The 15283-nt window shown below is 37.8% G+C and overlaps 2 protein-coding genes across 2 annotated transcripts; one reads left to right on the top strand and one right to left on the bottom strand.

Annotated features, from left to right (window-relative positions):
* Positions 1 to 9378: 9378 nt before the first annotated feature.
* LOC115230381 lies at positions 9379 to 9954 on the bottom strand. The gene has a single exon (XM_029800584.1). The coding sequence runs from the start codon at positions 9952 to 9954 to the stop codon at positions 9379 to 9381; it is 576 nt and encodes a 191-aa protein (XP_029656444.1).
* Positions 9955 to 11042: 1088 nt separating this feature from the next.
* Positions 11043 to 12680, top strand: LOC115230380. The gene has a single exon (XM_029800583.1). It carries the CDS (start codon positions 11043 to 11045, stop codon positions 12678 to 12680), a length of 1638 nt encoding a protein of 545 aa, XP_029656443.1.
* The last annotated feature ends 2603 nt before the right edge of the window (positions 12681 to 15283 follow it).

The following is a 15283-nucleotide window of genomic DNA, read 5'->3' as shown; positions in this document are numbered from 1 at the left end:
TTCTTTACTGATTTTAAATATAGAATGCGCATAAAGTCTCGCACTAAATTAAAACCCACAATTTTTCACATTTACAAAAACCATATACAGTGACTCCTCTGAAATTGGCCATTTTTGGTTCCACGTGTTTTTGTGGTCAATTCGAGAAATGGCCAATTTGAGAAATAAAATCAATCTGTGTAAATTAAATTTTGAATAAGAACAACCTTTATCCAGAAAATTTTAAGTAATTAAGCATTATTAATGTTCTTAAAGTAGAATTGGATGCCCATCTGCTTTTTTTGAGTTTTAATGACATTTTCCTTATAGCGCCTTATGGATGTAATCAATTGAACTTCATGTTCGTTCTCAATGTTTTTTGGGAGGTCGTTTTCAATTTTAGTTAACTTAACCACAATGTCTTCTTTGTCAATTGAATCATTGGATTCTACTTCATTGGATTCTACTTCAGCTTCTACTTCATATTTTATATTTTCAATATCCTCAACGTCTTGAAATGTATCATTTTCAGAATATTCAAAATTAAGAAATTCTTCGACTTCTAAGGGATCAAAAATCTCAGTTTTTTCTACTGCAATATTTTGAACTTCAACTACATGATTCTTTTTGAATGGGTTGCTTAAAATTCCGAAACAATTTGCCATCGTTTTTTCAGACACATCTTCCCAAGCCATTTTTACGAAAATTACAGTATCCTTTAGAGTTAACTTTTTGTAGGAACTGAGAAAAAAATCTTTTTTCAAAATAATATTATTAATTGTTTTGCTGGAAATCTTCTTTTTAAACGAATGGGAAAATCTATCAGCCAAATACTGACATGAAACATCTTCATTTTGATTTTTATAAGTTAAAATCTGTATTTTTTGATAAAAAGTGAGACGAGTATAATTACCACGAGAATTGTTCGAAGACATAAAATAACTGAAATTTTATTAATTTGCAAATTACATAAAATATATTTTAAAATTTATAGTCAATTTGAGAATTGGCCACTTTCAATGGAAATTCGAATTTTTCTTAAGATAATTTTATAAGTGTGGTCAATTTCAGAGGTGGCCAATTTCAGTGGTGGCCAATTTCAGAGGAGTCACTGTACTAAGTTAGCAATTTATTTTTATTTTAAACGACATACACTAGCAATTTGTTTTTATTTAAAAAAAACATAAGAAAAGACAGATGGCCTACAGATCTTCTACATGTTCATCTGAGGAAGTCATACCTAAGTCAATTCGATAAAGAATGTTATCGTACACACGATTTAGTAGTTGTTGTTCACCATTGATTTCAGACAGGCATCACAAATTTTTGTGAGTCATCGGTCGACTGTCGTATAGCCTATGTCCACACTTTTCTGGCTTGAGTTAAAGGATTTCGCAACAGATCCATTAGTGGCACAAATTTTTCCACAAAGTAAAATAATTTCTATTTGTTTTCAATTTTAAAGACATTATGGGCTCAACAATGTTACCGTCGTAAATGATTCATCTGCTAGAGCCGACTGTCACGCCTACGGACATCAATGGATGACTCATTCTGTTTCTGATTAGAATAGAATGAATGATTGGAATAAGTGAGAGAATTGTTAAAGTCTATCAGAATGAATTATTAAAGACAGCAAATTAAGATGGGTGATTCTAAAATTTTAGCATATTTGAAATTTTGATATTTACCTTGGTGCGCGACTTTATGCCCATCCTTTCTAATAAAAAAATTTTCTTATTCATAATTAATTTATTTTCAGCCTCTAGAGAACTGCTCAATTTATCATTAAAATCCTTATCGAGTCACTTTTCATTTCTTTTACTCTAATTAAAATATTTTTATTTTTTGTGCATTCTCGATATCTCAGTCTGCAAAAAATCGTTTAAATTTAAATTGGTCAATTATGGCCTGTTTTATCTTAGTTTCGATTATTTGTATACGATTTAGCAACTTTCTGTGTTGTATTGACTTTTGTGTGGTAATTTTGATTCGAATAATATTTCTTATTAAAATTTTTTTTTTCGTGTAACAACATTTATTGAAAAGACTAAAGAAAACTGGTCATTGGCAGATAGCTAGAGTATTGCCTCTGACTATGGCTATTTGTTCTGTTAAATACCGGTGCATTGATATTTTGAATTGATAATCCAGTATATTAAATTATTTATCTTTAGTTACAAAGTCAGAATTACTCTGACTAATCATATTATCATATTGATAACATAGTTTTGCATTCTCTGTTTGGTAACGTTGAAATGTTTTTAAGAAATTTTTCTTAGTCTTTGACAACTTTTCAGTTTTAGCTAAGTGTAAAGCTTCGTTTTAGAATTTATCCGATTATAAGCTTTTGATGTTTTCTAAAATTCTATTTGAAAAGTTAGTTAAATCATTCAAAAGACTATAAAAATCAACCAATCAATTTTCGATTTTTCATACCGAGATTATAAGTTACGGCCTATCTTTTTGAACAGAAATGTTTCCACAAGAGGATCTACCCTTAACCTTCTTTTTTCAATGTGATTATGACGATTTTTACGTTACCTTAACGGGTATCTTCATGTAAAAGATAATTTTCTCGAATTCAACGCTAATTAACAAGTATCTTCATCTAATTAATAATTAGATATAGTAATTATATTAACCTTGTTGACCGGTATTCCACTTGCAAAGTTCGGCTCACCATCGCTTAAGAAAAGTCAGTCTTCTACAAATTATTAACACTAGCAAAATATCTGATGTCATTGGCAATATTCCGCGATAGGATTGTTGTTTCATACCTCGGGATGACTTGCACAAAACTACATAACCTCAATATGAACACTTTTCCATAGAAAGCAAAACTACTTCTTTCTGATGGCTAAAGACAATACACATTTATTGTTTGTATTTTTTAATATAAATTGACTGTTTTCTTCCAATTCCGTTGAGATCCTTGTTTATTGCAACAGGGAGAGTGACCCTGGACCTTCCTCTGAACGGTGTTTTGTTGTTATTGTCAAAGTAATCATTCATTATCGTGTTTGCTGGTGTGTTTATGTCCATCCTAAGTACTTGTCCAAACAGCCTCCATTTTGATTCTATAATATCGATGTTTATTGCGTATAATTTGCTGTTAAGAATCTTTTTTGGCCATTCTAGGCCCAGTAGATTGCGTAGTTATTTTCTGTGAAACGTGTCTATTTTATGTAACTCTGCCTCTAAGACACCCCAGGTAACCGAGTTGTACATGAGAACTGGTTTTATATATGCGTTGTACAGCTTTAGCTTGAGGTTTGTTTTTTAAAGTTTTTTATGATCTTTTGCATTTTCTTGTACATTGCAGAGGTTAAAACTCTCCGGTACATCATGTCCTCACTATCACCAAGTAACAATTCTTACGTGTTCAGTCTTTTCTTGATTAACGTGCAAACACCATCTCTCAAATTCGTCCGGAATTTTCTCTAAAACAGATGCAAGTTCCTGATCATTTTCTGACACAAAGTCTATGTCGTTTGCATATATAATTTCTATCGGCCTTCGCACTTAGTTCTGAGATCTCTCAGTGCTGCTTCCAGGTATACTATGAATATAACCAGAGATAGTCCCCCTGAGGTGTTCCAATTGTTGTCCCGAAAGGATTTGATAACTCGTTTCCAACCCCTACAGTTAATTCGGTATTAGGAAACGGACGAGCCTAATACTATCTTCATCAAGAAAACTCCCAATAACGTCCAACAACGATTTCCTATTGATAGTGTCAAAGGCACTGGACATGTCCACTACCAAAATTTTGAAGTCATTTTTGTATCGTTGACACATAGCACATATCCATCTATGAGACCAGACAGCGTCTGCAGTCGAGCGACCCCTTCTGAATCCACTCTGTCCTGGCGACAGAAAATCGAAACATTAGAAAATATCCGATTAAGAGTTATCGGAAATAGAATTTTTCTCAGTGTCTTCAGTAGTATCACTGGTCTTAGATTTTTTAGCGGACCCTTGCTCTTTCCTAGTTTATGTAAAGGAATTGAAATTCCATCCCCAAGTTTCAAAGGTGAATGTGTCTCAAATACCATATTGAAAATGTTCGTAATGATGACTGTCAATTTGCTTGGTGCATACTTGATCATTTCTCCATGTATTTTGTCGGGTCCAGATGCTCTGTTGTTGTTTAATTTTTTAATTGCCAAGTCAGTCTCCTTTGTAGATATAGGTAAGTTCAGACTTTCTTTTTTAAAATACTATTGCTATGTAGGCTGACCAATTAAAATATTTAAATATTTTTTTATATTAATTATTTTTTAAATATATTATTAATGTTAATATTGACATAGTAGCATGACTTTTCTTACCACTTTTCAACATGATCTAATTTACGGGGAGAAAACCCTAAAAACTGCGATGACCAGGACGAACTCTGCAGGCAGGCCCCAAGCCGCGGAAGGTGGAAAACGATGGTTAAGAAGGTCGTATGGTCTGTGCCACTTGTGGGAATATGACTTGTTCTGTTCATTTTAATAAGGAAGTGGTATAATAATTTTTTTCATCGTTATCAATGACAGTTATTGCAAATTTACAGACATAATCATAAATCAAGTGATCCAAAGTTAGTCATATTGCTCGATAATGAAACAAAAATAAAGCTTGTAGTAAAATCATTAAACGGGTTTTCACTTGGAATAGTAAATAGATTGAATATTGTCGGAAAAATATTTCAGTGAAGGCCCCTGAAATCTTGATACGAGCATTGACTATGTTGTTTCACGCCAGCTGGACGTTCGGACACCTTCCATCGGCGTGGAAGCATACGATTGTTCGAATGATTCCAAAATCTGGTAAATCGACACTGCTGGCACAGAACTACCGGCCAATTAGCCTCATTTGTGCTTTCTCTAAGACAATGGAAAAGATTGTCTTTAACAGACTCTCTGGTCATATAGATTCACAAAATTTGCTTCTACCGAACAATGGGGATTTCGTGGAGGAAGATCCACAGGGGACTGCCTCAGGGAGTTAGAGCACCAATTATCCCGTGCTGACAGAAATGAAGCATGGCTAACTGTGGTGTGTCTGGATCTGGCCAAAGCCTTCGATAGCGTGTGGCACCTGGGCCTACTCTCCAGAATCCATGACATCGGAGCCGGGATAAAGACCTATCGATGGCTGGAGAGCTTCTTGTCAGGAAGACAATCATTTGTCCGCTGTGGAAACCGCTTATCGGGGTGTGTGGAACTTAGAAGGAGAGTCCCGCAGGGATCTATCTTGAGTCCACTTCTGTTCAACCTCTTCTTGGCGGACATTCCTCTGCCGTCGACACGTACTGGCAAGCTCGTTATCTATGCTGACGATATCCTGGTCATGGATACCTCGAAAAGGATATCGCAGTCTTGGAGACGACTGAAATCATACATTGCAACGCTAAAGATGTGGACTATAGAGAAGGGTTTGACCCTAGCACCGGAGAAGAGCACCATTTCATGGTTGCGGAGAGGGAGTCGCTATGCGGAGTCGTGTGCATATGCGATGAGTAGCTATGTGATGGATCTCTCGAAAAGAAAAAATCTTTCTTACCTGGGAGCAACCATTAACTGTCGTGGCTCGTACGTAGAGCATATAGCAAATCAGAGAAAGAGGAGTGTGAGGATCCTCAAAAGCTTAACCAGGTTCCATCTGGATCCGGAAACGTACATCTACGTATACAAAACGTGTGTGCAGCCAGTCCTCACATATGGCTACGAGGGCTGGTACGGTACGGAGGAGAGTGACTACCTGATCGAACAGTTGGAAAAGACAAGACGTTTCGCTATGAAATTGGCTTACGGAGTACAACTCGACGGAAGGTTAAAAGACTTACAAGAATCCTCTGTGCCCACGATCCGGATGGTCTTGGAGAATTGTCGTCAAACATGACTAGTATTGGGGATACGCATGGAAAGAGACACTTCGGTGCCTTGTTTTTATCTCCCCGCCGATGATTTCTTCCTTGTTTTTCTTTTTCTTTTCGCTCAATAAACACTATTCTATTCTTCTATATTTCAATGTCAAGAACAAGATTATAAAAAGTCTTTCGAAACTCCCAAGTTTGCAAATTTTCGCGTTTTTAAAAATTCACCATTTCTCTTAAATGTAGATTGGAAATATAAATCACCATGCGTTCGGTTCTTGTCCAAATGAACATCTTCAAATAAACATAATAGACCTGAAAAGATTTTCAACAAAAAACGAAAATTTCAAATGTATTTTAACGGTCACTAAAATTTATAGTAGGTTCGTTTCTTAAAAAAAATTTTATATTTGCATTTGCACGACCACTCTATAGGTCTGGTAAAAAAGGTGTGTAAAAACTAAAGATTTTTGTTTTCCCTAAATCAGGGGTCACCAAACTACGTCACGCGAAAACATTTTATTTGGTCCATGCAATATTTCGAGATAGAAGTTATTGACTAGTTATTGACTTACAATCAAAGGACAGCTCAAAGATTGTCACAGACGGACCAAATTCGCTGAGTTCTACGAATATCCCAAGGATGATGAGTTTCCGAGACTAAAAAATTTTTGCGATGAAGATGATTTCTATATTTGGCACAACTTACCAATGTGAGCAAACGTTTTCGAGTTAAGTCTGCCCATCGTGCAAGATTGACTGACGGACACTTAAAATCTACTCTCATGATAGGATGCAGCAATTTAAAACCAAATATTGATGAAGTTATCAAAAAAAGATCACAGTTCCATAGCTCCCATTAAAATTTTTGTTTACTTTATTTTTGTTTAAATCAGTGAAAAATGTTTGGTGACCCCTGGCCTAAATGAATCATGCAAATTTCGTCAAAAATTCAAGAATTAATACAACTATGCGCTGATTTTAAAACCAAGCAAATACTTTTATAATAAAATTAATTGAAAGCATGGCAAACGGAATACAAAAGCATTTTAAGGAAAAAAGGAATCAGAACAGAGCATAAATTTTTATTGTAATAAACAAGAGACTTGGAGAGAAATTTTTTCGACGGCGATACAACAAGACGATTTCTCGAGGTAGTCCAACTCTTCTGAAGAAACGTCTATTTGTTTTCTGGAGCAAGCTGGACGGTCACTTCTCCAGATCAATAAATAGGTTGATTACTTAAAATCGTCTACAGAAAGACCGGATAGATTTCTCGATGACCTGTCGTATCTCCGCAAACCTGGTCTCCGCCCAGCTTGGGACCGGGCCTCGCGGGTCAAGCCTGTAAGCTAGCTTCAGAGCGTAGCGCCCGATTTTTTAGCATTTCCTGTTAATTTTCTTGAGATCTTTCGAGTAGTACCATGCTTCCATCCCATACAGCAAGCTGTGTAGGATGGTTGGGTGGAACACGAAGAGGAAAGTCCTTGGGTCCAGATGCATGCTTCTTAAGAGGCGGAGAGCTGCGATGACTTTCGCTCTCTTTTTCTCGACATGCAGACAATAACCCGAGTTAGCGTCAATCTTAAGCACCAGGTAGCGTATGCAGCTGGGGTAGTGAATTTCAGCTAGGGGCCCAGGTGACTTTTTCGTGTTGATTTGCAAATAAGCGGATTTGTCCATTGCTAGCGAGAGCCGCTTGCTGGCGCACCACTCCTTTATTACCTCAATGTAGATGGAAAGCCTTCTTTCTGAGGTCTTTGCGTCCTTTGAGGTCTCAAGGAAGAGGACGTCATCTGAATATAAAAGCAGAGTTGTCCGGTGGTCGAGAGGGGGCAAAGGGAAACTGCTCATTACCAAATTGAAGAGAAGTGGACTGAGGCAGGACCCTTGCGGCTCCCCCTGAGGAGTTTGATGTTTCTGGAGCGGTAGCCCGATTCGGAAACTAAAGAGTGGCGGTTGTAGCCAAAAAAGACCTCTTCTGGTGGTTTACAGAGTTGGATCAGAGTCGGGCCAATGGAGTAATGCGAAAACTGTTCAATGAAACGCGTGCACATACGTTGCTTGAAATATTTGGGCATGGATGATTTATACATTATTTTTACATGTTTCAATTTTTTCTTTGATAAAACAATACGATTTAAAACCAATGTAGAGAACTAATTTTAATATAGGGCATTTTGACAAGCTAATACAACGCTATTTCTCACCACAAGCCAGAATAAATGACTTTAGACCAGTGGTTCTCAACCTTTATTTTTGTATCGCCCCCTTGAAATTTTTTTCGCCCCTCCAATTTTTATATCGCCCCCTTATTTTATTAGTAAAAATAAAAAATATTTTTTCTATGAATTTTGCAGGAATTAAACATTTAAATTCTTCTTGTAATCTTACAAAATCAACAATTGCATCAAATAATATCACAAATCTTTCAAGACAATTTCCCTTGGATAACCATCTTACTTCGGTATGTAAAAGTAACCTAACATAATCTTCATTTTGATTAGTGCAGTATTCACGAAAAATACGATCGTACTTGCTGTTTCTTTTAATCTTATTGATAGCTTTGATAACAATTTGCATTGATGCATTCAATTCTTCAAATAATTTTTTTGCAATTAAATGATGCCGATGTAAAATACAATGAATTGAAGTGGACATTGGAGATTTTTGTTTTAGAAAAGCTAAAAAAAACTACGATATTTTCCAACCATAGGCATTGCGCCATCAGTTGCGCACGATAAAATATGTTCAAATGGAATATCATCTAAGAATAAATAAGATTCAAACATTTTGAATATTACAATCCTGTAGTATCCGTGACTAAAGATTTTGCAAATAATGACTCTTCTTGCAAAATAGAATCATCATCGAAATATCTTTATAAAAGTATTTATAAAAAGTAATACCTTACATATGCCATCAAAAGTGAATTGACTGATTCAACGACAACTGATTCGTCAAGTTGGACTGAAAACTTGCGTTCTCTGAGAAATAAAATTAAAGATTGTTCAATTTCATTAGAAATTTCATCAATTCTTCTTCGTATAGTGTCTTGCTTAATGGAATAGTCTTCATAATATTTGAAGAATCTTTTTGTAAGATATCGTTTATAAATAAATTTAAACAAGGACGGATGACATTTTCTGCAATCGAATGGGATTACCTATAAATTAAAATAATAATGCAACCAGTTTTTGCGATTATCTCTGCAACTTTATATGAATAAGATAATCCAGAGACATTTTGAGATATATTTTTATTAAGATTGACGGTAAGGTGTTTTTATTTTCAAAATTCTTTTTTAATTCTAGAAAAAAGTCTGGGCGATATCGTGTTTTAGCGTCTTAAAATCATAAGGGACCAATTTTGATTAGAAATCGCAAATAAATTAATATTATTATATTATTTTTTAAAAATTATTATAATTAAATTTATATGTACAATACTGTGGCAACCCTAAATTAAAATTTTTTTAAAACTACATTTTTACAGCAACTTAGTAAAACAAAAACAGTGAAAAATTCGAATTATTAAGACAAAAGATACTGAGAATTAATAGTTATTAACGTGTCTCGACTCCGATCAGGAACTTCGACCAGAAAAATATTCCTAGGGTTGCCCCTCTCTTTTCCACCAACAACCCAATGCCCTTCGTGCCAGGTACCTCTTGCGTATTTTCGATGAAAATATTTTGTTTCATCCACTTCTACGACAATTGGCAACATAGTTTCTGAATTAATTCCACTGAGAGAACAAGGATGGTCCTCGACCCACTTTACGCATACATCACGTAAAAAGTTTCCCCAATCAATTGATGTTTTTTTAAAGTCTGATCGAGATTCTTTGCTGCAGATAATCGTTTCTGAGTTGAGTGCCCAAAAATAGATATAGTCCAAAATTTGCTTCAATTCAAGATGACTATGTGAGAAAAAGCTGCCATCTCGAATCGATTTTGAGAAATTGCATGTTTTACATTTCCACTTTAATTTGTCGAGTCGGGATTTGTCTGAAAGAAGACGGCAATCCGTGCTGCAGTTTTCGCATTTCATCGAATTTTTGATTAGCTGATATTGAGCCAACCAATTGACCGTATCTTGCGTGGTCATTGTTATTTCCACAAAATCTCGGTGATTCAATTCAAATAGTAACAAATCATATGTTGGTTGAGTTTATTAACAATAATAGTCGATGCAGACGGCCTTCCACAATACATCATTCAAAAATACTGTAAAGCGTTGCAGATAATAATTATTTTGATAATTATAATAATTTTTAAAAAATAATATAATATAATTTATTTGCGATTCTAATCAAATTGGTCCCTTATGATTTTAAGACGCTAAAACACGATATCGCCAAAGTCTGGCTTTTTTCCAATTGAATTATGATGTTTTCGCTTTAAATGTTCAATCAAACGAGACGGTGTCATTGCCTCATTCGAAAAAATTGTACCACATTGAAGACAAAGTGGTTTATTAGGATCTTGAGGATCTTAATAAATCCAAGAAAAATATTTCATCTTTATACATTCTGACTTTTTTTTGAGCACGACCCATAAAGAAACTAGAAATCACGCTTAGAAATTTAAATAAAATATAATAAAAATATCATATTATAATATATTATTAGACTCGATATAAATTCAAAAGTCTGTATGCAACGTGCTACTATCTCGATGTGTGCTCTACCTGGACAACAAGAAACTAACATATTATTAATAATAATATACCTAGAGCAGGATGGACAACCGCATCGGAGAGACAGACGCTCCGATGGCCAAGAACATCGTCTTTGCCATTGCTGAAGGATCGAGTGCACGACCCGGGAGGACTGGGTTAAATCCGCAAATCCGCCCTTTCCCGTGTTGGCAAGAGCTTCCAGGATGCCCAGAAATGGGTGGCCTACCCTGCTTCAGTGTTTCAATCGACGCTTTAGCTCGAACCTATCGTTAGATGCACTGAAGAAGCTGGCCAAGACCCCTCCTCCTGGCTCGCGGGGGAGGACTGCCGCTGCGGTTACGCCGTCAGGATGCCCCCCGTGTTCTGAACAACACGAGCACCAGAGTAGTGAGTTATCGCTACTCTTGCAGGTTAAGGAGATATTTAGTAGGCATATCTCTGCGAATCGTGTTGTCCCCCTTGCGGACCGCAGAGTGACCCGAAAGATACCTCGGTGGCAACTCAGAAGTGACGTGATGGGTTGCATCAATCGTGCCATAGCTTACGCGATCGTGCGTGAGCCTCCGGAGACAATGGACGAGATTTCTCTTTATTTGTACTCGGCACAGACAACCTATGATGAAATCACTCAGAGGCCTGCCCCAAAGAGTAGATGGAGAGAAAACATTGCCGCAAAAGTAGCCGCAAGGAAAGCCGAGCTGGAAGCGCTGACTGGGCACATTTTGAATGTGAGCAATGGGGTCAAGGGCAAGACTCCCCCCTTGGTGCGTACTTTACTTCGTCGGGAACGAGCTGCCAAATGGGACCTCAACGAGTTGAGGCGTGTCCGGGCAGAGAGGGAGGAGCTGATTCTCGTTTATCAGAAGAAGCTCTCAACTCATGAGTCTCGGTGTCAGCGCAGGCGGGAGAACAACCTGTTTGAATTTAATCGCAGGTCGTTCTATCGTCGGTTGCACGGAGAGACGAAGGAGGGTACCCAGCAAAAGGCCGAAATGCTTGACACATGGGGGAGTATGTGGAAAGCACGTCCTCGCAAGGGTGTGTCGTTTCCGTTTTGTGGACCCGATGCTCCCTTGATGACCGAGTCTTGTGGTGTCCCTGACATCCGCAAGAAGTTCGATGAAGCAGTAACCCGTCTCTCTGACTGGAAGACACCTGGGGTCGATAAAGTGTATAATTTCTTTATTAAAAATTGCAAACCTATCCATGATTGCATGTGTCGAGCAATCGAACAGTTTACACTAGACCCTGGCTCGATTCCAGAGTGGTTATGTACTGGGGTCACTTATTTGATCCCTAAAGTAGATAACCCTTCCGCTCCGACAGATTATCGTCCGATAACCTGTATGCCCAACCTGTACAAGTTGATGACTAAGGTGGTGGCTACTGAGGTCAGAAATTTCGTGGAGGTGAATGGGATTCTGTCCGAGAACCAGTTAGGTACTCGGCGGGATTGCCAGGGAGCTAAGGAGCAGGCACTGATCAACAAATGCCTCGCGAGAGCCCACGGAAACTCACTAGTGTCAATGTGGGTGGATGTGAAGAAGGCATATGACTCGGTTGATCATGCCTACCTCGTTGAGTGTCTGCGAAGGCTTAAGTTGCCAATGTGGTTTATCAAATTTGTTGCAACTGTGATGGACAGGTGGAACGTCCATCTAAATTACAACAAATGCGATATAGGCGAGGTGAAACTAGAGAGGGGCATATTACAGGGCGACAGCATGTCTCCGCTGCTGTTCGTCCTCTGCCTAGAACCGCTGAGTAGAGTCCTCACTGCCCAATTCGAACAAATGTCGATCGAACATGAAGGAGGGTGTTTTAGCACCAACCATCTCATGTTCATAGACGACATTAAGCTGTTCGCTCGGTCTTCAGAGATCCTTCACTCAATGGGTAAAGTCCTGAAAGGTTTCATGAAGGCCGTGGGGTTGGAGCTCAACTACAACAAGTCGGCGACTAACACCCCTGTGTGTGGTGACCTAGTCAAAGTCTTGGAGGAACACCAAGGATATAAGTATCTTGGTGTGGTTGAGAGTCCAGCCTCATTAATCACACCCGAAACGAGAAAGTGTGTAGTGGAGGGTGTGCGTAGTAGGCGGCAATGTTATGTAAGACTCGGCTTAATGCACGGAACTTATTTCATGCCTTGAACGAGTATGCCATCTCATTGCTAAACTACTACGTTGGCCTGATCGAATTCGAGCCGAGTGAGTACGATGAAATGGACCTTATTGTCCGAAGAGTACTCCGAGAGAATCATGTCCACGTGTTGGCAAGCAATAAGGAGAGATTGTACTTGTCTCGCGGGCAGCTAGGACGTGGACTGAGTAACATCGTACACTTAAGTGAGCGAATTCTTACTAAGATGCACGACACCTTGTGGAGTGGGTCGAGTGTATCCCAAAGGAAGGCTGCCATCCTTGCTGCTGAAAAAGCGCGTGGTACACACCTAGGGACCATAAAAGGCTATGTGTCGGCTAAGTATGGTCTAGGTGCTACCCAAGTTAATGTGAAGGAGTTGATCAAACTTCAAAAGGAGTCTTTAATTAAAAAGATCAACTTAAAAGTCCTTCACAAGACTCTCTTTAGCAGCCTGGACAACCCGCACATTGACGTATCGTCGTCATCTACGTGGCTGAAATATGGGAATAACTCTCCCCGATCAGAAGGGTTGTTCTCATATTTGCAGGATAGAAACTTTTTTAATGGTCAACGGAAACAGTGTAACCACTGTAAGAGTAAGGCAATGACCGTTGACCATTTAGCCACGAAGTGCGGGAGTATGCTTTACCATGATTACACATGGAGGCATAACGAGGTGGTGAGGTCCCTCCATCTTTTGCTCTGCAATAAGTACGGCTTGAGGCGGTCCAGAAAGTTGCGAACCCATCGAGTTCAATCGGTGTGTGAGAACTCGCGGGTGTGCATTAAGGTGGATACCCCCATACGCACCTCGATTGTTGTCCAGCACAACAGACCCGACATTGTGGTCCACGATAAGGTCACCGGGGAGATTGTTATCGTGGAGGTGGGCATCACGTGCCTAGACCGTTTGCAGATAGTGGAAGTGGAGAAAAGGAGGAAGTATGACCTCCTTGCAAACGAGCTAGGACTGATGCACCAGTGCAAAGTCCATGTCATCCCGTGGTGATGACATGGGATGGACTGGTCACCAAATACCACAAGCGGTACTTAAGACAGTTGGATGTAGATAAGTCTCTACAGGCTTATATACAGTCAACTGTTCTTAAGAGGACTCTGGAGAGTGTCTCGTTTGATGCTCGCCGATCCAGCCCTTTCCTGACGTTTAGTCAGCAAGAGGCGCTGGACTGCACCTTCTCAAGGTCTACAGTGCCAGAGAAGAGGAGGAAGAAGGGGAGGAGGTGCGTGGAGTGCCGCCTTCTGCTCACTTCGAAGGCTCTGGACTTAGTTAGTAAAATTACTTAGTTAATTAGTTTCTTTCTTAATAAAGACTCGATTATATATCTTTATTTTTTCACAGATTATCGACTTCTAACATAAGATTTTAATTTTTCAAATATTAGCAATCAGCCATCGCCCCCCTGTCAGAAAAAATCGCCCCCCTACCAAAAAAATCGCCCCTAGGGGGCGAATCGCCCACCGTTGAGAACCACTGCTTTAGACAATTCTTCTGTACGTTCAAAGAGATCCGTGTTAACCAACGTTTGAGGTACTGAAGAAGAGAAGACTATCTATTTCTGGGCATTCTGGGAGATTTTCCCAACACCTATGAAAAGACAAATTTAAATTAGTCCTTCGATCGTTTACTCAGTCCCTTCAGCTTTCGGAAAAACGTTTTTCTGCTATCAAAAGTTTGCCTTATCTGATAAGGTTGTATATCCTGCTCTAAAATATTATTATTAACAAATAAAATTTGGAATTCTAATAATATAATATTTAATTTTTATAATATCTTTTTTCTTTTAGAGAGACCAAAATGGATTCTTGTCTTCTGTTATCAATAGGGCAATTTAAGTTAAAAAAGTTAAAATATATGAAAATGTGTATTTTGGCTTAAAAGTAAAAATAAAGTATTTTTTTAAATGAAATAGTTACTTATTAAAGAAAAAAATAAAGTTAAAAAGTTAAAAAAATTTTTTATAAAGTTAAAAATTTTAACTTTATTTAAAATAGCGCGTGGGTGTTTAGTATGCCAAGAACTGCAAAAACAATGTATTTTAAGGCAAAAAAAATTGTTATTGAATATCCGCTGGAGTTTTTATTACGAGAGAATGGCGAGTTGCAATGTCAACTTTGCTTATGCACAGTCAGGTGTGAGAAAAAGCATTTTGTGAATTCTCACCGAGAATCGAAGAAGCACTCAAATTTATTAAGTTTTTACAAATTAATATAATTTTTAGAGAATAATTTCTATCAGCCTTGTTTGGACGAGTTACCCAATGATGACTGGTCAATGCAAGTCACTAAAGCATTTATTCAATGCGATATACCCTTGCATAAATTGACTATGCCTCCTCTAAAGAATTTATTCAAGAATACTTCTTTGCCTCTTCCTTCCCAATACAAAGCAAGAATGTGCGTTAAACAATTGAAAACTGAATATATTGTATTATTTCAAGAAAAGTTTAGGTTTATGAATATATAATTTTTTAGAAATCAACTTGTATTCGCCATAAGTGACGAGGTCACTATTCGTAGTCAAAAATTTGTTGCAGTTTTAATGGGGATACTTAAAAATCCCGATAAAACTTATTTGATTTCTTTCGTAAAA

The sequence above is a fragment of the Octopus sinensis genome, unplaced genomic scaffold, assembly GCF_006345805.1.
Source record: "Octopus sinensis unplaced genomic scaffold, ASM634580v1 Contig15464, whole genome shotgun sequence".
Classification (NCBI taxonomy): Eukaryota; Metazoa; Mollusca; class Cephalopoda; order Octopoda; family Octopodidae; genus Octopus; species Octopus sinensis.
Note: the sequence above shows the minus strand (reverse complement) of the source record. Positions and strands in the feature narration are given on the sequence as shown.